At 38.4% G+C, this 25369-nt stretch overlaps 1 protein-coding gene across 1 annotated transcript in view; it reads left to right on the top strand.

Annotated features, from left to right (window-relative positions):
• LOC126106185 (zinc finger protein 586-like) overlaps positions 1 to 25369 on the top strand; it is a 165463-nt gene that overhangs the window by 119749 nt on the left and 20345 nt on the right. The window contains exon 5 of the mRNA XM_049912422.1: positions 1225 to 1326. Coding sequence (XP_049768379.1) covers positions 1225 to 1326 — 102 coding nt within the window. The remainder of the gene's footprint in view (positions 1 to 1224; positions 1327 to 25369) is intronic.

Raw genomic sequence — 25369 nt, 5'->3', positions numbered from 1 at the left:
ACTAGGCTCCTAGTATTACAAAAGAAAGTAATTAGAAACATGTGTGTTGCAAAAAAACGGGAATCCTGTCGACCACTGTTAAAAAATTTAAAAGTACTATCTATCCCCTCACTTTACATATATGAGATGGTGGTGTTCCTATGTAGAAATCAACATACACTAGACAATTTCCGTTTTGACCACAACTACAGCACTCGCCACAGAGAGAACTTCAAACTTCCAACACATTGTTTAAAACTTTATGCCCAAACACCAGAGTATATGGGGTTAAAAATTTTCAATAAAATAAAAGGCAGTAATATATTTAAAATGGAGATTGGTTCACTGAAAAGATTGCTCTTTACTCTACTGGTGGAAAAGTGTTATTATTCTGTCGATGAATTCATTGAGGACAGCTTCACAATCTGAACACAGGGATTGTAATACATTTATTATTTTATGTACATGTGTAGCTGAAACTTAGAAATGTAAACTTTTGTATTTCTCTTAAAAAAGTGAAAAAAGTTTCTTTTGTAAACCTTGACATGTCTCCTGTACATCAAATCAAATGATTTGAAAATTGTATGTAATGAGATGAATAAATCACATAACACATAACATAACATAACATAACATAACTACATCCATTGCAATCTGCATAATGTATTCAAGCCTTTCTCTCCCTCTGCAGTTTTTACCCCCTATGTTTCCCTCTGCAACCAAAAGTGGCCACTGCTTGGTGCCCCGGGATGTGTCCTATCAACAATTCCTTATTTTTAGTCAAATTTTATCATAAATTTGCTTTTTGCCCAGTTAAGTTCAATACCTTCTCACTAGTTATTCGATCTACCCACCTAATCTTCTGCATTGTTCTGTAACAACATATTTCAAAAACATCTGTTCACTGCTTGTTTGAACTGATTATTGTCCACATTTGACTTCTGTACAAAACTACACTTCAACACAGATATCCTCAGCAAAGATTCCCTAATGCTGAAATTGGTATTAGATATCTGCAAATTCCTCTACATCAGAAATATTTTTCTTGGTGTAGCCAGTCTACATTTTGTATCCTGTTTTCTTCAGCCATCATTACTCTTCTGCCAACATGGCAAAAGCCATCTACTACATTTGGTGTCCTATTTCCTCATATAATTTGCTCAGTACCACATGATTTCACTTGACTCCATTGCATTAACTCTATTTTACCTCTCATCTTATGAAGCATTTTTAAAACTGTTCCAGGAATGTTCATCTTCAGAAGATTTTCTCAGCTCTAGAGCTCTCAGCATTAAGGAGGAAGAGGACAGGAAAGACAAGGACACAATGAGGGAGGATGACTTTCAGGTGAGTCATGTTCCCTGTGGTCTGTCCACTGCTGGTGTGTTGTTGACAGCCATGTATAACACAGGAAGGTTAAGCTTTATATAACGTATAGTCCAATTCATGAACAATGGTGGTGTGTGCAGGTCGAGGCACGGATGGAGATTGCATTGTTGCTGGTTCTGAATGACAGTTGCATTATGCACGTAAACATGATTTCTGGTAGAAGAAAGCCTTTATTTTGCAAATTATGTCCCTTGCTTACTTAAGTAGAATTTGTCACTTACCACCACTGTCAGCTAAGACAACTCGCAAGAAACGCATTAAAAATTCACTAAGTAGCTCACTAAAATCATGTTTAATGCTCACATTGGCTACATCATTCACAGCAGAATGCTCAGAACAGTAATGAATTTGCATTGGCTGTCAGAGAATGCATGACATAGGTGCGCATAACAGCCTAAACTTGCTTGCCTTCATTTATGACTTCAGCTACAGCTGTCAATAGAGTTTTAGATTCACTTGTAAACCTTCCTGCTAATGTAATCTAGTGAGTAGGGAATTTAGTAACAAAAATGTGCATCACTCAGTGCATTATGCTTCTTATAGAGAGATATGCAGCATGTTTAAAAAGTTCTCATATTTGGACAACAGATGGAGCTGCCAAATTAGAAACAAAAGTCCTATCAACCAATGTCTGGAAATAAGTACTTAAAGAAGTATGAGCCATTCTGCTTATCCGTGGAGGGAACAGTACTCAGTGTGCAGGCTGTCCTTCTGATAATATCCATTGCTTGTTTCTTATAGTTGTGTCTGTCTTTGTTCACACAAGGGGAGCTAACAGTCTGGATTTTCTTCATATTGTTGAATTTGAAACAACTTCGTAGATTCATCTTTAAAGATGAGAAGAGTTCAGAGTTAGCATAATCAGCAATCACTCAGCCCATAGCATAGGAGCCTAGCATTCGTGGAGTTTCTGGATTGAATCTACATTTCATTTTACTTGTTTTCAAATTTCATATTTAGCACCTAGTAGAAATATTAGTTATCAAATACTGAATCATACTTTTAAAAAAAATAACATATGCTTACTTTTAATTACTGACTGTATGCAACTAAATCACAATTTGTCACAGACATGAGAAATACGTTACTGTCCAATGAAAAAATATTATGTTCTTCAATAGTAATGATCTTCATCTTCTTTTACTGCTGCTGCTACTGCTCATTCAGGATTAGACCTTATGGCCTGTCCCTGCTTCACCATCCCTTCTTTGACTTTCTCACACTCCTTCATCCAATAGGATTGTATTGTATTGCTTCTCGAGGGATTCTCTGAGGTGACATACACAGTATGTGCTATTTCCAATCCTGCTTTCATTGGATTACTTTTTCAATTAATGGCTGTACCACAGGTTCACAATAATGAACAGTCCCCACAAATAGAAAAATATAATGTTGCCCATTTCACACTTTGCATTTCTGCTCCAAATTTCAATTATCTGTGAATTCTGTCATTTCATGCAATTAGTAATTAAAATGAAAATATATTTTTAGTAAGATTATTATTCAATATTTGTTAACAAACATTTTTATTTGTTAATAAAAATGAAATGTAAGTAATAGTAAATAAAGGTGTAAGTAATGAGATTCAGACCAGCAACTGTATGATTATACTATAATTTCATGCTATGCACCCAGCTTGTGATGACAGTGTTAAAACATAACAAATGTTTTGTATTTAAGTACTCAGCAATCTTCTAATTTTCTGTGGAAAGGTTTTTGGAGTTTATCTGAGATTTCACTGTACTGCTGTAGGCACTGCATTGCATACTGTAAGTATGAAGAAAATCAAAGAGAGCAGATCAGTCTGTAAGGTCTCCTTGTTAGGGCTCTGATTGTAACGCCACTGTCAGACAGTAACACTTACAACTGCCTCCTAAATCAGTGTATATCAGTGTCTGTGGGAACTAGAATAAAATTAGTGATTCCGAAGAGTGTAATCAAGTTCTATTATTCCACGTGCGAAAATACAGACAAAAAGGCAGTCAGGGTATAGTACTATGGTTTATCTGATTGTGTTAATTGACAGCCATATTTTGTATGCATCAAGTGACCTCTTCAGTAGTGCAATCTGTCTGGAAAAATATTCAGCAGAGTCTTCCAGCAAGTTACAGACACGTGATCAGTTGCAAGTGGGATAAGGGATTGCGGTAGACTCCCCACAGTTTGCAAAATGGATACAGAGGAGAGGAGCTAGTGTTGCAATAAGAAGAAAATTATCCTGAGATAAGTGTGAAAAGAATTTGAGCTTCTGAAGCTACAAACAATTACCTTTCATGGTCAATTTTCCATGAGCACTCTGCAAATTCTCGAGTCACATCACCTCAATGCCAGATTACGATTATGTCATGGATTCTAAGACAGAGACCTAACGATCCACAGTTCATTTAATTTCTGGTTGAAATATGGGTCACACTCAGTGAGATAATAAATTACTGCATTAACTGTCTGTGGGCATATGGAAGTCTTCGAGCAATGTTGGAAGCAGCCTACCAGCTTCATTGTAGTATATCAATACTGAGTAGGAATTGGGAGTGGCAGACTCATAGAACCATATACTTTACCAGACAATTTAAGAGGTGCTGTTTATCATCAATTCCTCTGCAGTAAACTACCCAGTCTGGTGGAGAATGCTGTTATCCTGTAGAGAAGAATAGCTAAGTTCTTTTGCAATTGAATTTTTATTATTTTTGTAGAAAAACATTTCACCTGGTGGCAGCAGGCACTCTCAGTGGTCTAAAAAAATATTAAAAAGAGAATTGTTCCTGTAACTGTAAATATTTGCTTTGAGATACATAGGAAACCAGTACAATAGAAGATGAATGAGTAGCTTTGAGAAATGGAATAGTGAAGGCAGCAAAGGATCAACTAAGTTAAAAGCCAAGGCCTAGAAGAAAGTCTTGGGCAAAACAGGAGATACTGAATTTGAATGATGAAGAGAGAAAATATAAAAATGTGATACATGAGTATGTGAAAGGAACTGCAGATGTCTACAAAATGATATTTACAGAAAGTGCAGAAGGTTAAGCAGAAATGGCCTGAGCACAAATGCAAAACTGTACAAAAATACATATATAGGGGCAAGACAGATGCCACCTTTCAAAAAATTAAAGAAAGAGAAGCAGTTGCTTGAATATCAAGTTATCAACTGGCAAGCTAGTATCAACCATAGAAGAGAAAGCTAAAAAATGGAAGTTATATGTAGAAAGGCTATCAGATGAGGGAAATTAAGACGCCATTATAGTAAATAATGAGGAAGTATGAAGATTAGATGGGAAATATGATACTGTAGTTAGAATTTGACAGACCATTCAAAGACCCAAGTGGAAACAAGACCCCTGGAGTAGGCAATATTGCCTTAGAATTAGCAAGAACCTAGCAAAAGCCAAGCATGACAAAACTGTACCACATAGTTTGCAAGATATGACAGGCGAAAAACCTGCTGACTTAGAGAAGAATGTGATAATTCCAGTTTTAAAGAAGACAGTGGCTGACAGATGTGAATATTACTGAATTATTAGTTTAATAAACAATGCCTGTAAATTACTTACAGGAGAATAAAAAAACTGGTAGTAGCCAACTTCAGGGAAGGTGAATTTGCATTCCAGAGAAATGTAGTAACACAATGCAATAGGAACCTTTTGACCTATCTTAGAAGATAAGTTAAAGAAAGAAAACATTTGTTTATAGCATCTGTATATTTTAGAGAAAGCTATTGAAAATGTTGAGTGAAACATGCTTTTTGAAAATTCTGAAGATTTCATAGATAAAATATAGGGAGTAAAAGGTTATTTACAATATATACAGGAACTACAGTTGAAAGAGTACAATGACATGAAAGGAGAATACTGGTTGAGAAGAGAGTGAGACAGGATTGTAGCACATCGCAGATTTTAGTGAATCTGTATATGAGGTGTGATCAAAAAGTAATGGAAATTTTTTGTTTTTCTTAAAGAATACTTATTTATTCATCATCAACATCAACTATGTCCCCTTTAAACTGAGCCGCCTCTGATATAATACACTTGTGCCAGTGCTTTTTCCAGTCTTGGGAGCACTTCTGGAATTCGCTTTTCATTATTTAGTTCAGCGATTCTGTTTCTGTCTCATCAGTTGTGGCAAAGCAATGTCCTTTCATGGTTCTCTTCAGCCTGAGGAATAGAAAGAAGTCTCAAAGCCATCCCTGGTTAATACAGTGGCTGAAGCAACATAATGGTTTTGTTTTTTGCCAAAAAATCATGAACAAGCAATGAGGTGTGAATGGGAGCATTATCGTGATGCAGTCTTCCAGAGTGGTTTTTGCCCCACTTCTGGTAATTTTCTTTGGATTGCTTCATGCAGACAGTCCATAAATTCCAGTTAGTATTCCTTATTGACCACACAACCACAAGGCAGGAATTGGTGATCCACTGTCCCATTGCAATGAAAGAAAATGGTGTGAAGAACCTTCACACATGATCAAACTTGTCGAATGTTTTTTGGTCTTGGCTCTTCAGGCAGTTTCCATTGGTATGATGGGGCCTTGATTTCAGTGTCTCACCCATATACCCATGTTTTGCCACCTGTTTCTAACCTTCTTTATAAGTTCTCAGTATTTCCTAAGTGATGTTGATGCAACATCATTTTTCATCAGAATTCAATAATTTCACAACAAATTTTGCTGCTACATGCTTCATGCCCAAAACATAAAAAAAAAGAAAATTGCTTGGAATGACCCAAGGGCTATGCTGACATCATCAGCAACCTCCCTGATGGTGATTCAGCTATTGTCCAGAAGTATTTTCTGTACTTCTTTCACATTGTCATCAGTAATTGATGTGCTAAGCTCTCCAGGGTTGTCTTTGTCTTCAGATTGTTTTCAGTCCTATTTGAAACATTTATACTGCTCATAAACTCTTGTCTTATTCATAATAGATTTGTCAAAAGCCACAATCTACATTTCAAATGCAGTACTGCACTTTATTCTGTTTCTCAAGCAAAATTTAATGCAAATTCTTTGATCCACCTTTTTCAAAAATAAAAATTCATTGAGTACTTGAAAACATACACACAACCTTTTTGACTGTCAACAATAAATTAAATATTCAAAACAGCAGAAAATTCAAACATACATCAGGGACATGAGTACTAAGAAGATAAAAATTTTTTGAAAATCAATAGTATGAAGCCTGCCAAAAAAAAAATTCTGTTACTTTACCTTATACTGAGCAAGCAGTGAAGGAAACCAAGGTGAAATTTGGAAAGGAAATTAAAGTTTGCAGAGAGCAAACAGAAAAATTGTCACTGACATTGCAATTCCAGAGAGAGCAAAGGAGTTGGAAGAGCACTTGAACAGAATGGGTAATGTCTTAGAAAGATGGTTACATTTGTTTTGGATAAATGTCTGTGAGGTGAAATGGACATACACATTACATATATATAGCTACTATTAGTGATGAAACAATATGCATCTATTAGTTGTTTGTCCAGCTACACAAATGCATAGTTGAGATGTTTTTTGCACCTGATGATGGTCTGATCCAAGACTAAAATCAATACCTGTAATAATACGCTGATACAGCTGTGCACTGCATAAGGTAGTTCTTAATCTTAAAATCTATATAAGGTGAACATCAAAGAGGCATATGATCAACATAGAGAGGCTATGTATGCATTTGCAGCAATTTGGGTGGCAACGAGAAGCATTACACACTCTCGTGGCTCACTCGGAATTACTCGGAAGTGGCCTCAAAATGATGTGTAGGAGTAAGCTGTGTGTGTGTGCACTACAAACACTCTCTCTCTGGGAGGTGTTATATTACATTTTGTATTTGATTGTGTTACTATTATGACTCTTATGTTGCTATTTCAAGGCAACGATGTGCTGAAGATTTGTTAAAAAAACTATGTCATTCTTAGTACAATTTGTTATGATCAAATGTCAGATAATGCCATATGAACAGTTGAAACCCTTAGGAGATGGTAACATGAAAGTCGAGATCCCCTAATGCAGCCAGCTTGCCATAGTTTAGTGCACAGTGGTATCAAGATAAAAGAGTTGGTTCATGCCCACTACTTCCACTTTTTTTCCCTCCACCTTTGTGTTTCTAATAGATTGTGGGATTCTCTTACTGCTCCTGAATTGATGTTACAGTTTGTGAATACCTGATTCGCCTTCCTGTAGGATTCATATTCTATTATATCACACATTTCTTCTGTAAATATTTAAAGCTGTTCTCTATAGAAAGAAGTTCTGTGGCTCATGTTGGACTAGCCATTTCCCGCAACATATTATGCCTCAGCAACTTTCTTGTCCTAAAAGGTTCTTTATGCCATTTAGTTCCATTTTTTTCTAAGTAGAATGCCTGCAGAAGACACAGTTACACTGTTTCCACTAGCTCTGTGATTTTCATTGCTACTATTATTATTTGTCTCTAATTCAACTTCAATATAATTACAAGTACCAATATCTGAATCAGCAGCATCTGCTTTACTTGGAATCCATTCGTGAGTAGGATCTTTATCGTTGAAATCTGTAGCATCATCCTCTTCTGTATCAACAGTTGATAGTAACTTTCTAATACAGACTTTTCTTGCTTTGTAGTTTAATCTGCTGTATTCAGATGTAGAGCATTTCAGTTTGTCATCCATGAGAATCCAGAATTTGAGGTTCACCATAGGAAAGTTTACACAATAATAAACAGTTCATAATGTTGCACAACAGTAGCCAGCAATAATTAGAATGCCTCATTGCAATGATTCTGTATATACCCAGAGCTGAGTGTTGCCATCCATGACTGTACGACAATAAATTCATTGGGTTATCCCAAAGTATAATTTTTTGAGTGTGGACACAAGGGTTAAGGCAAACAATGACAGACATGTTACTGAACATACATAAATGTTGACCTTAAGTTTAAAAATGTAGTACAGTATATGCACTGAAACCAACTCTTACCAAATGCTGTATAAAATTTAAAAAACACTGCCAGACTCTAGGTGTAAATTGTGGCTTCTTAAACACAAGACTTTAGTTCCTGAACTAATGTTGTGGTGAAAGAAAGTACAATGTAATGTAATATACACAATAATTCATACAACCTGTAGTGAAGATATACAAGATTATAATAGAATTAAAATTTTGGACCCATCAGGTGCTGGACTATATGATACATAGACCTATCTCTGTGTTACAAATTTCAGTTCTAGAACTAAAGTGGTTGTAAAAGAGACTGAAATGTAACATAATATATACAACATTTACATAGCTTGTAGTAAGGATGCAAAAGATTGTTAATAGAAAAAGTAATTAACATGGTCCTGTTGTTGCCGGATTATATGATATGTAGACCTATGTCTACACTGCAGATGTGACCAAATGCTAAACTGTAAGGCAAAGTCAGTGCTTTTGCATATGTTAGCTACAAGCAGGCAAAAAGGAATACAAACGTCTCAAAACTTAGATTGACAGGAAGTGCAAAATGGCTAAGCAGAGATGGCTAGAGGACAAATGTAAGGATATAGAGGCTTATCTCACTAGTGGTAAGATAGATACTGCCTACAGGAAAATTAAAGAGACCTTTGGAGAAAAGAGAACCACTTGTATGAATATCAAGAGCTCAGATGGAAACCCAGTTCTAAGCAAAGAAGGGAAGGCAGAAAGGTGGAAGGAGTATATAGAGGGTCTATACAAGGGTGATGTACTTGAGGACAATATTATGGGAATGGAAGAGGATGTAGATGAAGATGAAAAGAGAGATATGATACTGCGTGAAGAGTTTGACAGAGCACTGAAACACCTAAGTTGAAACAAGGCCCTAGGAGTAGACAACATTCCATTAGAACTACTGACAGCCTTGGGAGAGCCAGTCCTGACAGAATTCTACCATCTGGTGAGCAAGATGTATGAGACAGACGAAATACCCTCAGACTTCAAGAAGAATATAATACTTCCAATCCCAAAGAAAGCAGGTGTTGACAGATGTGAAAATTACCGAACTATGAGTTTAATAAGTCATGGCTGCAAAATGCTAATGCAAATTCTTTACAGACAAATGGAAAAACTAGTAGAAGCCGACCTCGGGGATGATCAGTTTGGATTCCATAGAAATATTGGAACACGTGAGGCAAAACCTGTTTATCAACAGTGAGACAATTGGAAGGAACATAGATTTTACAAACCTTTGTATTCAGAATTAGAAGGGGACTTATGACCATAGATGTTAAGTCCCATAGTGCTCAGAGCCATTTTCAGAATCAGAAGCTAGATTAAGGAAAGGCAAACCTACGTTTCTAGCATTTGTAGACTTAGAGAAAGCTTTTGACAATGGTGAGTGGAAAACTCTCTTTCAAATTCTGAAGGTGGCAGGGGTAAAATACAGGGAGCAAAAGGCTATTTACAATTTGTACAGAAACCAGATGGCAGTTATAAGGGTCGAGGGACATGAAAGAGAAGCAGTGGTTGGGAAGGAAGTGAGACAGGGTTGTAGCCCCTCCCCGATGTTATTCAATCTGTATATTGAGCAAGCAGTTAAGGAAACAAAAGCAAAATTCGGAGTAGGTATTAAAATGCATGGAGAAGAAATAAAAACTTTGAGGTTCGCCGATGACATTGTAATTCTGACAGAGACAGCAAAGGACTTGGAAGAGCAGTTGAATGGAATGGATAGTGTCTTGAAAGGAGGATATAAGATGAACATCAGCAAAAACAAAATGAGGATAATAGAATGTAATCGGATTATGTCAGGTGATGCTGAGGGAATTAGATTAGGAAATGAAACACTTAAAGTAATAAAGGAGTTTTGCTATTTGGGGAGCAAAATAACTGACGATGGTCGAAGTAGAGAGGATATAAAATGTAGACTGGCAATGGCAAGGAAAGCGTTTCTGAAGAAGAGAAATTTGTTAACATTGAGTATAGATTTAAATGTCTGGAGGGCGTTTCTGAAAGTACGAGTATTTGTATGAAGTGTAGCCATGTATGGAAGTGAAACATGGATGATAAATAGTTTGGACACGAAGAGAATAGAAGCTTTTGAAATGTGGTGCTACAGAAGAACGCTAAAGATTAGATGGGTAGATCACATAACTAATGAGGAGGTATTGAATAGGATTGGGAGAAGAGAAGCTTCTGACATTGTACCCATACAGGATGACTTACCTTATGTCATGCCCAATTTGCTAAAATTATGTTTGCACATGACATCCTTCATTTCAGTGGCTGCTTCACAGCCTGTGCCGTGTGGATCCTTCCCACCAACACCAGCTTTTCTGAATTGTGCAGGTGGTAACTTTACCTGCGATACATCCTATGTTCCTTTAACCCTCATGGCCTCAACCTTCGTTGGTCACTGTCCTCACCCATCCAGTGCCTTCCCTGTTCCCATTCCCCAGAAATACACAGCTGTCTTTCCACCATCACACCAAGTCTTTTTACTTTGCTCCTTTTCCACTACAACGCCCCCCCCCCCCTCTCCACCTCTCCTGTGCCGTCTGTCTATTCTGCAGCACTTCAGTGTCTGCCACCCCCACTGTACTATCTGTCCCTGTGCTCGCCCCCATCCTCCTCCTTACTCCCACCCAGTTGCCACTCCCATCATGCACTGTTGCTGAATCTCGCAGTGTGGTTTCAGTTGTCTGAGACTGCAGTCGTGTGTGTGTGTGTGTGTGTGTGTGTGTGTGTGTGTGTGTGTGTGTGAGATCTATTGTTGATGAAGGCCTTAATGGGTGAAAGCTGTATTTAGGACAATCTTTTTGTTGGACCTATCTGCAACTCAGCATCTCTGCTATATGGTGAGCATCAACTTTCCTTTTCATAATATTGTTTGCACAGTATGTTTCACATACATATATTGTAAATACTATTGTAAGGTATATTTTACTGAAACTTCATTGCACATAGTTTTGTGCCGTTGAATTTGGATCATATCCATACAATCTTATTATATTTTGCTCAGGGATACAACACTGAAATAGCTGTGTCTTACCTATTCTCTTGATGTAGACACCATATGTATGTATCTTGATACGTATTCCCAACAGTTTTGCATAACTACTCTTGTTAATGCTATAGTTTTCGGAAGTATTTCTAACTTGTGACCTTTTTTAACAACTTCCAGATCTGATGATGACTGTTTAACAGGTTGAAAATTGTAAACACTGTTTTCTATGTTTCAATCTTGACAAATAAAGGTTTTAATAAAAAATCTGCAGCCTTTTTGTTTACTCATCGCTCTCTCCAAGCCAATTATGTCAGGTTAATTGTAGAGTTTGATGTAAAGTTAACAGTAAAAGTCCAAAATGTTGTCCTGTGAAATGATTGTATAACCCTGAACACAGCACAGGAAGACAAATGTATCATTTAGTTGTTTTTGACAGTAACAATGTGCCTAATATGTTGTGAATTGTCATTTCAATCTCTGTTCTTACATGAGACTAGTGTGTAAAAAAAGTTCTCAGGTTTTAGTTGGTGTGGAAAAAAGATGGAAATATTCTAATGAAACAAGGAATAAAGCTGGTTGGAAATTAAATGTACACATAGTAAATATAATCAAAGCACAAAATAGGTTAAATTGTAAATGTGATCACTATAATGAAATACAGTATTAAGAGCATGTGTGGTGCTAGTCCCAGCAGACATTGCTCACTGCTACCAACAGGTCACTTTTACCACGTGTAGTCACCTTTTTTTCAACTCGTGCTTTTTCTTGTTAGAAGTCACTCTTACGAGTAATTACTTTTTCTGTAATCAGATGTGATTTGGACTGGTAACCTTGACCATTGATAAATATTTACACATTCCAGGCTCTTGTGAGAGTGTGAAATCAGAGTTTTCATTTGTCATATCTTGTTCTGCAACAACCTACTGTATTGATGCATCACGCGAAGGGCAATGAGCAGTTGTTTTATGAGAAGTGACCGGTTTGTCAAGGAGGGTGGAGGAGGAGTGAAAATGTTTGAGTCGGCAAAGAAACACAGTGATCATTAAGGTCTTCATGTTATGTGTGATATTGTCATAAATGTGGAAATGGAAGGCTTCCAGCCTTTGAACCAATGTGGAGTGACATCAAGACAGAACCGTTTTTTTTACAAAAATGTGCACCACAAGTTTAGTCTTACAAGTGCAACTCAGCATCTTCTGTGAACAGTGGCAGTTCATCACTGTTTCTATGAGCAGTGAAATCACATATTGTCAAGGACAGTGCCATATAGCTGAAATAATATGATCATTAAAATTGTTTGTTCCAATTATTCAGCCTCCTTTTTGGAGGCTCTGGGTTCATGGATCTGTTCCACAAGGTTTCATTTTGAGTAGAACTTAATTCCAGTACATTTGAACTGAAGCCCCAGAATCTAATTTTAAAAATCAGCTGCCAATGATATGTATAATGTATATTATTCACTGTGTTTTGATGAAACAACGAACAATAGTGGTGCAAAGGTGTTAGAAACTGAGGGTTTCTATTGGTCAGCAGCTCAGAGTAAAATTGTGGGCCATCATTTCCAGACATTTTTAGTGGTAAAGCTACATCGGAGGATATTGTTGATGAACTTACAAGTGCATTAGATTTAGGAAAACTTTCTTTGCATAAACTATTAACGTGTAGAAGTGAGACCCAAATGGTAGTAAGAAAGTAATAAGGCTGCTTAATTCACATGTCTGTCATGCAAGAAAAAAGTAACATATTGATCTAGAGTTCTGTAATATTCACCACCTGCATAATGCTTTCTGAAAAGGTGTGCATCATCTAGGAGAGTGTGCTTCTGATCTGATTGTGTCTGTAAATAACTTCAGTGGTTGGCCTTAAAGCATAGAAGACTTCTTGGACACACAGCATTCGTTGGGATTGTCGAGGCATCATTTCATAAATCATAGCCCATCCAGATAGTTAACCCTGGAATTAGCTGCAGAGAGAATCCTTCACAGTGGGCTGGTGTTGCTCTAATTTCCAACAGTGCGCACCAACACTTTGTTCATCTTCTGTAGAATCTCACAATGAAAGTTGAACTGGCATTTGTTTGCACCACTGCATACATTTTTATCCAATTCACCAGAACATCCCAGTAAAAGAAGCCATTGAACCTTTGCTTCAATGTGAAATAGAGAGACTTGTTCAGGTGTTGGTAGGAAGAATTTGTAACCATTAGTATTTAAGATGTATGAACTTTCAGCAGATATTTTGCAGGAATTCAATTTGGAGTCTCTGCAAGACATGTTTCATGGCGATGATGTTACAGCAGGCGTCGGAAAAGGACCACCTTCAGTTCTTGACACATGTTAAGAACTGGTTTACTGAGGCATGTAAATATTAGGTTGGTGCATAAGTTTGTGCCATTTTCATTTTGTCATTGGGAGGTAATGAGTAGAACCACGGACACTAGAAAATGGAATACTAAGTGGAGAAATCAGAATATTTCTTACATATTCATCTGTTTAAGTTCAAGGAGAGGCAACAGCACCAGAGGCAATTACAAATATTCATAATATTCATGTGTTTGTATGGGGATAATGTCATTGCACAGAGCATGGCAAGAAAATGTTTTGTCATTATAAGGATGACCATTCTGACAATAGTCGCTCTCCACATTCAGGAAGATCTTTGGGGTTTGATGAAGATCATTTAAATGCATTAGTCCACAATGTTGCACTTCAATGTACTCGAGAACTGGCAAATGTGGAATTGTGATCATTTCACCATCATGTGATATTTGCATGCGGTGGGGGAGGTTCAAAACTCTTGTTAATGGGTACTGAGTGCTCTAAGTCAAAATCACAAAAATCAGCAAGTGGTCATATATGCATCTCTGCTTGTTTGTCATCAATTGGCTCATGAGTAACACTGACCATTCCTATCCTATATTATTACTGGTGATGATAAATGGTGTCTTTACGCTAACATAAGGGAAATAAAGGAATGGTTGAGCCCAAAGAAAACAGTAATTGCCTGTACAAAGACCTATGCACATCCACAAAAGGATGGTGGAAGAGGGATGGTGTGGTGCACTATGAATTGCTTCCTTGAGATGTAACCATCACTCCTGACATTTATTGTCAACAACTGAGATGTCTTGCAGGTGTGATCTTAGAACAATGACCAGGAAGATTGTGTGAAGTGATGCTACTCCATGATAATGCCTGCTCACATTCTGCTAGACTGACAAAAAACACAATACAGGAGTTTGGTTGGAAAGTCATTTCGCACTATCTTTATTCTCCTGATCTTACGCCCTTTTGTGCGCTCTGCCAAACAACCTTCAAGAAACTTCCTTTCAGGATGAAAATGTGCCCCAAATGAGAATACGTTATAAATGATTAAGTCTCTTATGTGTATCTGTTACACAAAACACCATGAACAAATGTACCAGACGAACACATTCTTCTTAAAGCAAACTGGCAGGGTCAAAGAATCTGCAGTATGGTATCTTCAGCTCTGTAACAGAAGATCAACAGAGAGTATCGGTGTGATACTATGTCACAAAAGCATTAGCGCTGGATATTAATTGTGATTAGTTACTGGATGAATGGAAGCTTCTCCAGTTAGAAACAGGCATAAGTTCAATTGCAACACTGACTTGAGCTGACAGTTATGAGAACCAGTTCATCAGTATGAAGTGTATGACAGGAGAACCAAACTATCTCCACACAAGTAAAATGGTGAACACAGTTCTAACTGTGTCAATTGGGAATGCTGAGGTTGAAAGGGGTTTTTCTGCAACAAAAGGATGTCTTACAGAGGATTGGGCACCACTCTCAGAAACAACTGTCAGTGCACTTACAACAATAAAAGATACAATGAAATTGTATGATAACAAACCAGAAAAAGGTACCTATGATGAAAGAATTTGTTTGGTGCAGTGTGCATACAAGAAGTACCAGAACTACTTGGAAGAAGAAGAAGAAGAAGAAGAAGAAGAAGAAGAAGGAAGGAAGCAAGGAAAGGAAAAACAAAAGTATGAAGAGGAAAAAAGAGCAGTCCAAGATGATGAAACTCCACAAAAACTTGCAGCAGACATAAAGAAGATTTCATCATGTAAAGAAATAACTAAACAAAAAAGACATCAGGAACAGGAATAACTTATGGCAGTTCAAAAGCAGATCTCTGGAGCTAATGTATGGCTGAAGGTTGCCTTACAGAAGAAATATTTTCAAGAAGCAAGACTTTAACAAGCCATGTTTATAGGTGCTCACCAGGTTCAGAAAGTAGTTCAGAATCAGAAATGAGATGCAGATTCTCTCCAGTCTGGTGTTTATAAAAGAAAAAACCATTCATAGTACCATTTTAACAAAAAAGGAATTAGAAGTGTTTATTACTTCAATGTAATTTTCTATGCGAATAAATGCTCATTTCTCAATCATTTACTTTCAATATAAGACTTGAGATATAAAATATTCATTAATAAAGATAGAAAGTTTGCAAACTGTTAACTGATTTTGTAATTATAAGTAAATAGTGGCCAAACCACATCAAAAAGTCACACGTTTACTATCATTATCCATGCAGTAAATTGAAATATGGTATTCCCCTTATAGAATGAAAGAAAGGTAAAATAACTATGAAGCGTGTCACTTCTGACAGGTATTACAATAAAGGTCAGATAAATTATTTCTTAATAGTTGTTCTAGGGCTTCAGTTAGAATGTGCTGGAGTTAAGTTCTACTGACACTGAAACCTTATGGTACACCTCCAGGAAACATAGCCTCCATATGATCATGAATGTCTTGACGTTAAGCAGTTGAATAATTGAAAAAATTACCCTGTTCCGTCCTTCTCAAAGAGTCTGTCACTTCTCACAGAACATCTGCCCGTTGCATTGCATCAGATGAAATAAGGCTCGTCAGCACAGTGGTGAGTTCTTAGATCACTTCTGGAGGAGGCTGAGTTCATACTACGAGGGTTGTCCAGAAAGTAATGCACTGCATTTTTTTGTTCAACAATTCTTTATTGAACATAATGAGCATTACACACACAAAAGAATGGTGTTTTATCTACACACTATATTTTTCCAGGTAATCTCCATTCTGTTCTATGGCCTTCCTCTAGCATGAAACAAGGGCATGTATGCCCTGTTGGTACCAATCCTTGTCCTGGTGGTGGAGCCAGTGCTTCACTGTGTGAATCAACCCCTTATCACCCTCAAAATGTATTCCATGAATGGCATCCTTTAATGGCCCAAACAAGTGGAAGTACGAGGGGGCTTGGTCAAGGCTGTAGGGTGGATGGGGTAACACTGTCCAGCCCTGTTTTGTGATGTGTTCAGCAGTCTACAGACTTGTGTTGGACCAAGCGTGATCGTGTTGCAGCAAAACGACTCCTGGCTGGTGCCGAAGTTGCCGGAAGCGCGTTGTGAGTTTTGTTAATGTGTTGACATATGCTTCTGAATTAATAGTACCGCCTCTTCGGATCACATCAATGAGAATCACACGTTCAGTCCCAGAACAAGGTCATCATGACTTTACCGGCGGAAGCAGTGGTTTTGAATTTTCTCTTCAGTTGGGAGTGGGAATGGTGCCATTCCATCGACTGTTGTTTTGTTTCGAGCTCAAAATGGTGAACTCCCTCTGCAATTTGTGATCCGCCGTTAGACACCGCAGGACCCATCTTGCACACACTTTTGAATGTCCAAGAGTGTAGATATGAATATAATAGAGGGAAACATTCCACGTGGGAAAAATATATTTAAAAAGAAAGATGATGAGACTTACCCAACAAAAGCGCTGGCAGGTCGATAGACACACAAATAAACACAAACATACACACAAAACTCAAGCTTTCGCAACAAACTGTTGCCTCATCAGGAAAGAGGGAAGGAGAGGGAAAGACGAAAGGATATGGGTTTTAAAACCTTAAAACCCATATCCTTTCGTCTTTCCCTCTCCTTCCCTCTTTCCTGATGAGGCAACAGTTTGTTGCGAAAGCTTGAGTTTTGTGTGTATGTTTGTGTTTATTTGTGTGTCTATCGACCTGCCAAGAGTGTAGATAATTGCATCCACGCTTCGTTTGCTGATTGACAGATGCAGCGTCAACTACCAAGTCGTAATGCATCTGTCCTCGCGATTGACAATATCGGCTTGCTCTACGTGTCTGGTGTGACAGCCGTGACTGGTGCGCCAAACTGCTGCAAATCGTGGAGCTCCGCCGAACTGCCTTCTGATGACCTCACCCTCCATGCCCAGCGACTATCTGTACTTCTGTCAACAGGTAATGCTCCATAGACTTTGCACAAGCGTTTGTGAATATTGCCCTCAGTTTCAATCTCTGCAATGAGAAATTCAATGATGGCACATTGCTTGTAACGTACATTACCTACAGACTCCATTTTGAAACTGTCCTGCAGCTACTCTGTATGTTGGAAGCTCACTTGGTGCACCCACTCAAGAGACTTTAAATAATACATACACAACTTTTCACATTCGTGGCATTGTTTTCGGCTGAGAAAAAGAAATGTGGTGCATTACTTTCTGGGCAACTCCTGTGTAACATACAAAACATTAGATTACTGTATTATGACTTGAAGAAGATGAAATGCTCAACTTTGAAACAATCCGTGGTTACAGGAATGTCGGGTATATTTGTGAATGTCACAAAACACAACTTCCTCCCATTCATTGGTGCATCTGGCAGTGACTGTGCCCACTTGATTCTGCTGCAATGTACAAATCCTGCCATGGCACCTCCTTCTGCAGGTGACATCACATTCCTCCTCAACAAACCTCCTCACCATCATCGTGTAATGCTGTGTCACGTGATGATGGCAGAGGGATTTGGGGATATACTGAATGCAAATGTAGAAGAGGAGACAGGGAGTGCAGTGACAGATGACAGCTGTTTGCACCACAGTGTCCATCTTGTGACTGGGAACACCGGCCGAAAAACTGGGCACAAAGTGCACACCGCACCCAGTGACAAATATACTGTGGTTGGGCAAACATCAGCTCAGGCTACAGGACATGTGTCGTTGACAGAGACAGCTGTGATGACAGTGGTGCAACGTCAATCACCATGGGCACCATTCTGGTGGTGTCTGCTGCAACAGCCACAGATGACTGCTGTTGTTGACTCCATCGAAGTGCTGTGTCTGTTGGCAAAAATTCTGTGCCAGAATCACTGATGTAGAGTGCCACAGGTGGTTCTGGTGATGTCGATGCAGCCCAGTGGAACCTTGGACAATGAAAGATGAACATCCAAAATCTTTTGTGGTGACACCATGCTCTCAACACTGTCTTACCAAAAAATTTAAAGAAGACTTCATCCTGTGGCCGAAACTTAGTCTTACCTGACAAAACACATTGTTTCTACGATGACCACAGACAATGCAACAGGATATGCTGATGATGACTATATAATAGTTCTGCTAGTGGTTTCCCTTCATTTGGAAAGAAGCAGTAGGAGGAAAGAAAAATCTTTAAGGCATGCTCCCCATGACAGGTTAGAGTTCCTAAATGTTGCCCACTGCGCGATGTAGCACAGTGGATAGCACTTTGGACTCGCATTTGGAAGGGCGCGGCTTCAAACCCATGTCTGGCCAGCCTTATTTAGGTTTTCCGTGATTTCCCTAAATCGCTTCAGTCAAATGGCGGGGTGGTTCCTTTGAAAGATCACAGCGATTTCCTTCTGCACCATTCCCTAATGAGAGCTTATGCTGGTCTCCAGTCACCTCATTCTTGAAGGGGCATTAAACACTAATCTCTTCTGCCTCCTGCATGTTACAGGGTGCTGGCAGATCTTCATTCACAGACAAGTGCGAACTAGCAGGACGAATACCATGTGTATTTATTGCATCACCTAAATGTTCAGGTTCTTTGTGAAGGAGGGAGCACTACTTCTTGTTGCACTTTAATCCAGCCACTCGCTGTTTGGTCGCCTTCCCAAAATCAATCAATTAACCTTATTGTGCCACGCAATGGACGGGAGGATGTTGAAGTAGTTTTGCATCTGTAAAGTATTTACTTCCCAAGTATGATCTCTCAGACGGCTAGCACGTATTGTTACTCTGTTGCTAATGCATAACGGTGGGGTAGGACATTACAGCATTATCTAGTTGTCCTTTCCCAAAGCTTCCGTGGTTTCCTTTGTCAGTAGCAACTTGAATGTGATGTGAATCTATACTATTACTGCTTCTTTCATGCCAATAGTCTCTGACACTGCACCTCGGTCTTCGCGTTGGGGATTCAGTAGCCAGGTTTTTGACTAAGCAGTTTAAATTTGCCAAATTTTAAGGTGGCATAAGACCCACATCAGCAATATCATCAAAGTAGTTTGTGCATGAAGGGACTTTCAAAGTTATTTGCTGCAGCAACCTTTAAAAAATAGCAGGAGCCAAAGCACTTCCAAACAGTAGTCTTTGAAACTGTAACAATCCCATGTGAATGCTGACAGCAAAATATTGCTTGTACTGCTTGTGCAGTAGTAACATCATGTAAATCAATCTTGGAAAAGACTCTGCCTTGTGCCAGTCTCTCCATTAATTCCTGCGGCTGTGGGAGAAGAAATGCATGCATGAAAATCCGCACACAGAAGTAAACTTCCTAATGGCTTTTTAAGAATGCCCTAAGGTGATACCCACTGACTTGCAGAAACTGGCATTGCGGTTCCTGAGCAGATTGCTGACATATTGTATAGGGGAAAGGTTTTGCACGAGAAAACCATGGTTGTGCATTGTCTGTGACAGTAACGTGCACATCAAGATCTTTAGCCCTTCCTAATCCTGGATAAAACAGTTGTCTGTACTCATTACATAAATGAGAAACATTAGTATGAGGCACTGAAACACTGATAGTAACACATTGTCTTGTATGCACGGTTTGAACAAATCAAACAAATCTAAACCAAAAATGTTTGCACTGTTCCTGGAACTGAGTACATGAAATGAAACACATTATTTAACACCACGAAAAGTTGCTGACAAATTGCATATGCCAAAGCACTGGTGTTTCATGTTTAGTATGTTCCACACTAGAAATATTTCATGTCATGACAAGGACAAGCTTGTCTGGCATGATTTGAAATTACTGTTTACAAGATTTCCTCACTGTATTTGTAGCACATGTCGTGTACCACGAGACAGAAAATTTTTACCTTTAGGTCTACTGTTAGTCTGAGCATGCTCTTATTCATTTTAACATTAGCGTGAACTTTAGATTGAGTGTTCTGCGCACTTTTAACGTGAGAAAAGTTGTGTCCACAGTACTTAGAGATTCCACAATAGACAAAACTGTTTTCATATTGTTATCTGGCAATTTGAGAATGACAGCAGGAGTGTTTGCATCCGACACATTTTGCGTGATTAAATTGTGTAACATAACACCGCTATAGCTTAGTTCACAAGATCACTTAAACTTGTTAGCCCCCTAAGTTTGGCTGTGCACTGTTTTAAAGTCAGATCAAGCTGCTTCTGGACCCAGAAAAATTTAAATTGCACTCCAGTAACATGAACTTGAGTGTCAAAATCGTGACAAAAAATAAAAACACCTACAGCTGTCCTTATGATTTTAATTTATTTTGCCGCTACCAGTTTCAATGCTTCATAGCGTCATCCTCAGGCTGTCTTTGATGCGGTAAGGTTGATGATATCCCCATGCATAACTCCTCAGTTGCATTACTGTATAGGCAGATGGACATACAAAAGCCTGAATGTCAAAATGTTCACCTAGCAGCTGAATGAGCTCATCGTAACTAGCATTTTCTGGATGAGAATATGTGCACAGTTTTAAAAGTAGACAGTACACTTCGACTCCTACCGTTGAAAAAAATAAAAAGCCTTGTGTGCCATAGCTGTAATGTTGTGTGTGGTGAAGTGAGCTTCCTTCTGCGTGTGGTATTCTAACTAATCCTCTTCATTAATATGAGGGTCATTCAATAAGTAATTCCCCACATTTTTCTCAGAACATATTTATTGTTAAAAGTCAGAATTTTGTGGTAATATACATCAACATGTCTTGTCCATATCCTGTTTTTCTACATAGACTCCATCACGTTCTATGGCCGTACGCCAACGTTGTGGAAGAGCATGTATTCCTTGCTGGTAAAAGATCTTGACCTGTAGTTGTAGCCATATTTTCACTGCTTGACTGACGCTCTCGTCATCTTCAAATTGTTTTCCTCGTAGAGAATCTTTAAGCGACCCAAAGAGATGGAAGTCGTTTCTTTGAATCTTGTGGTCCGCTATGAGCATTCATGGAACCCATCACGAGCATCTCTTTGAATATCCGAGAGTCTCGATCATTGCAGACGCTCTTCCAATGCTGAACGACAACTGTAGAGCCAACTGCCGAGTTGTGATGCGCCGGTCGGCACGAACAATGGCATCTTCATGATTCAGCATGTCTGGAGCAGTGGCTGTGGCAGGACGCCCCGAGCGTGGCTGATCATGGAGCTTGGTTTCTGCATTTCCTGAGGCTGTAACTTTCTTTACCCATCGCCCAATCCTGTACTCCTATCAACTGCAGCATCACCATACACTGCTCAGAAACGTTTATGGATGTACACCACTGTTTCTTTCTCTTCACACAAGAATTCAATAACAGCGCACTCCTTGTAATGTGGGTCGTATGTAGACGCCATTTTGACGCTGTGCTACAGCTCTGCCATCTGCCAGAACGGTTCGAAACTTCACCGGCGCACAGAACCAGTGTTGCCAACTCTAAAAAACCCGAGTCGCTAGATTCAATACCAAAAGTCGCTAGAAAGTCGCTAAAACTGATTTTACTAGGGGTCTACTGAAAATTTCGTGCTGTGAATGGTGCAATAGGCAACACATAAATTGTTGTTTCAATCACAGTAGTCAAATATACTACAAATATACAACTATATTTGTAACAAAAGAAAGCAAGAACTCAAATTAGGCTACATCAGCTACAGCATTATTTTTATTCACTTTTAGTGTTTCTTCAACATTCAGCATTGACATTTTTTTCAGGATCGTAACGTTACTTGGCAGTCTTTGTTGAATTTCTTTTATGAGTTTCAGACTAAACTGTATACATCTCTTCTTCAAATAAACTTTATTTTCTTCAGACAAACTTGACTGAGACAATTTCTGTTCAAACATAAAGCCAAGGTTCGGATTTGCGTACATACATTCGCTTGGAACTGGTGTTGTCAACAAATCAACAGTTGGAAAAACTATGTCTTGTCCGAGTGACTGCATGAGAAATACAAGTGCATCTAGTAATTTAGTGGGGTCATTGTCTTCTCCTTCAAAAGCTTTTATTGCTATTTGTACGTCTTTTAAAGCATGTTTAAGGTAAAACATGTAAAGATGATTTGAGTCATCACAATACATCTTGTACAAAAGATCGGTAGTGTAACAGTTGTCTTGAGCATGGCAAGTGAAAAATGTAGCTTTAGTTCTTCCCACTGCTCCAGAATTCTTCGTATTGCTGGTTCAATTGAAACCCAACGTGTTGCACATACCTTCAAAATTTTTAGTGGCTGTTTTCCACAGTTTATTGTTTCATAAACCTTTTTATATTCCTCTTGTCTTTTGGATGAAATGGAGAACCAATTGTAGGTTTCCCGCACAAGAAACTCTGTTTCTAGGTATGGCATTCACTGAGGCGTGCGAAATTGCAACCTGAAGAGAGTGACAAATGCAACGGATCAATACCAAATGCTTCAAACCATATTCTCTCTTGAGTTGTTCGAAAAGCCCATTGTTTATTCCAACCATTGCAGAAGCATTATCTGTGGCAATTCCTACCATATTAGCGATTGGAAGTTTGAGATCTTTCAAAGAATTCACAAGAGCAGCAGCCAGATTTCTTGCATCTGCAGTTTCTACTAGAGCGAGTTGAGAAATGCTGATCTAATGGTTTGGTTGTTTACACTATAGTACCGTATAACGATACCTAGCGTTTTAGATATTGATACATCTGTGGATTCATCTATTAGTACACCGTATTTTTGGTTAATTACATATTCAACCAATGATTGTATCAAATATGGAGCCAAAACTTCAGTTATAATGTTAGTGCACTTTGTACGATATAATTGCATGTTTCTAGCGCCCTCGTCACCGGAAAACACCTTCTTGCACAGTATTCCTAAATTATCTACAGCTAAAATAGAACAATGTTCAGCAATAAATAAAGAAATGGCGCCTTCCGCTCTGCTTGCTATTCTAACTGTAGTTTTTGGAACAATTTTCACAGGTAAGGTGGTTTGTGTTTTTTTTTAACCAATTTTTTGTTTATGCTTAATAGTTTTCGAATGCTTTCTAATATCACACAATTTAGCATAAAACTCTGTTGCACATACTTGACATCTTGCCTTGGATAAGTCTCCAACGACTGGTTTCAGCCACCCATTGAATTCAGGTTCTGCTTCCCACGCATCCCGATATTTTTGAGCGTACTGCTTCTTCTTCTGCGGTGTACTAAGCCACCACAACTTAAGTTTCACCTATTTATAATCACTGAAAATACATTAAAACTCAGGCGAACTAGAGGTCATGAAACAATCTCACTCGGTAACGCGATATCAGTACTATTGTTCATTGTTTAAATCGTAATAATGTCTGAGATACCCCCACCGAATTGTTCTTGCGTTACCACTGTGCATGTGGTAATAATTTGACCGCGAGTTAACATTTGGAAAAATTGGAGGTTGCTGGACAGAAATGTATTTTATTATACTTAAAATTACGTATGTTTTTTGTGAATTCGAAAAATAAAGGGAGTTCAAAAGTTGAAGAATTATAGATTGATACGCTATCAACGATAACAGGCTAGTGGGTAATCAATAATGAATTATTCTATAGTCAAGGTTTTCTTACTCTGTAGGCAATTCCCACATTCAGGTTTACTAAATGCTGAACAATGCTACATGATCTGCTAAGAACTTAATTTAACTTTGCAAATCTAGAACAAAGTCAGTGTAGTACCCATTCTATAGTTAAAATTTTAGTTTTGTTAATGAAAATACTGGCCCAAAATAGTTTTGATTTGTACTTCAAAAGTCGTCAGTACTCCAAAAGTCGCCAGATAAGTCGCTAAGTAATTTTTGTCGCTAAGACGAAGGCAAAAGTCGCCATTTCTGGCGACAAAGTCGCTAAATTGGCAACACTGCACAGAACAAATCTGAGGCATCGACAAGGACGTTGGCTTTTTTTAAAAAAAAAAGAACGACGCTCGTATTAAATGGATGAAACTTGGGTGCTGCATGTTGATAGTACTGTAACCATTCTTGTATACTGAGTAGAAGTCGCTCAATACACTACACCTGAAACTGAACAGTACGCGATGTAAAGTAAAAATATATAAATAGTATTTTGGCCGTTGTGACTAGGGGAAGACTAAAAATAATCATAATACAAACCAGGGTGGACACTACAACAATGTGCACACATAATCAGCAAGGACCACATTCGTCTACTTTTGGTGTGCTGGAACAAAATAACACTTGCCAGTGCAGTGCTGGGTTCTTAGATGTTATTTCTGGAAGAGGCCATGTTCATACTGTAACACTGACAAAATATTTGATCACTTAACCATAACCTAAGTTAGATGAAATACTTAACTCTGAAATAACCCTGGCCACAGGATGTCTTGTATTTATCAGTCACTGAACACGATTTGTCACGTGATATGGCATACAATGATAGCGTCTTGTTTAGAAGTACAATTGACAATAAACTTTTCTGCATACTCTGTCTAATACAACTCTCACACTGATGGTTGTAGTGAGATGATGCTGTCATTTTCGGCAGTGATTTCAGACTGGGATGAGTGGTACAGAGAAGTTGCTGCTGCAGTGGTGGAACTCTCGAGAGTGTGTCTATGCTGACATCTCCCATTCTGGCAGTAACTGTGCTTACAGTGACGTAGCTGTGTAACTAAGGCCCAATTTAATCCCTAGCTTTCCAGGTCAGTTTGTGGTCACACACTGTCCCAGTTGCGGTCTGAGTAACCGATATATTTAAATAGCCATAAAAATTGCATTCAGCAGTTTCAGTGGAATAGTTCGACTTCATGTAAGAGGTTACATTAATACTAGACAAAAAATATATATTCACATAAATTTTAAAG

Source organism: Schistocerca cancellata, chromosome 10 (genome assembly GCF_023864275.1).
Source record: "Schistocerca cancellata isolate TAMUIC-IGC-003103 chromosome 10, iqSchCanc2.1, whole genome shotgun sequence".
Classification (NCBI taxonomy): Eukaryota; Metazoa; Arthropoda; class Insecta; order Orthoptera; family Acrididae; genus Schistocerca; species Schistocerca cancellata.
The sequence above is the reverse complement of the archived record's forward strand: the minus strand, read 5'-3'. Positions and strand labels throughout refer to the sequence as shown.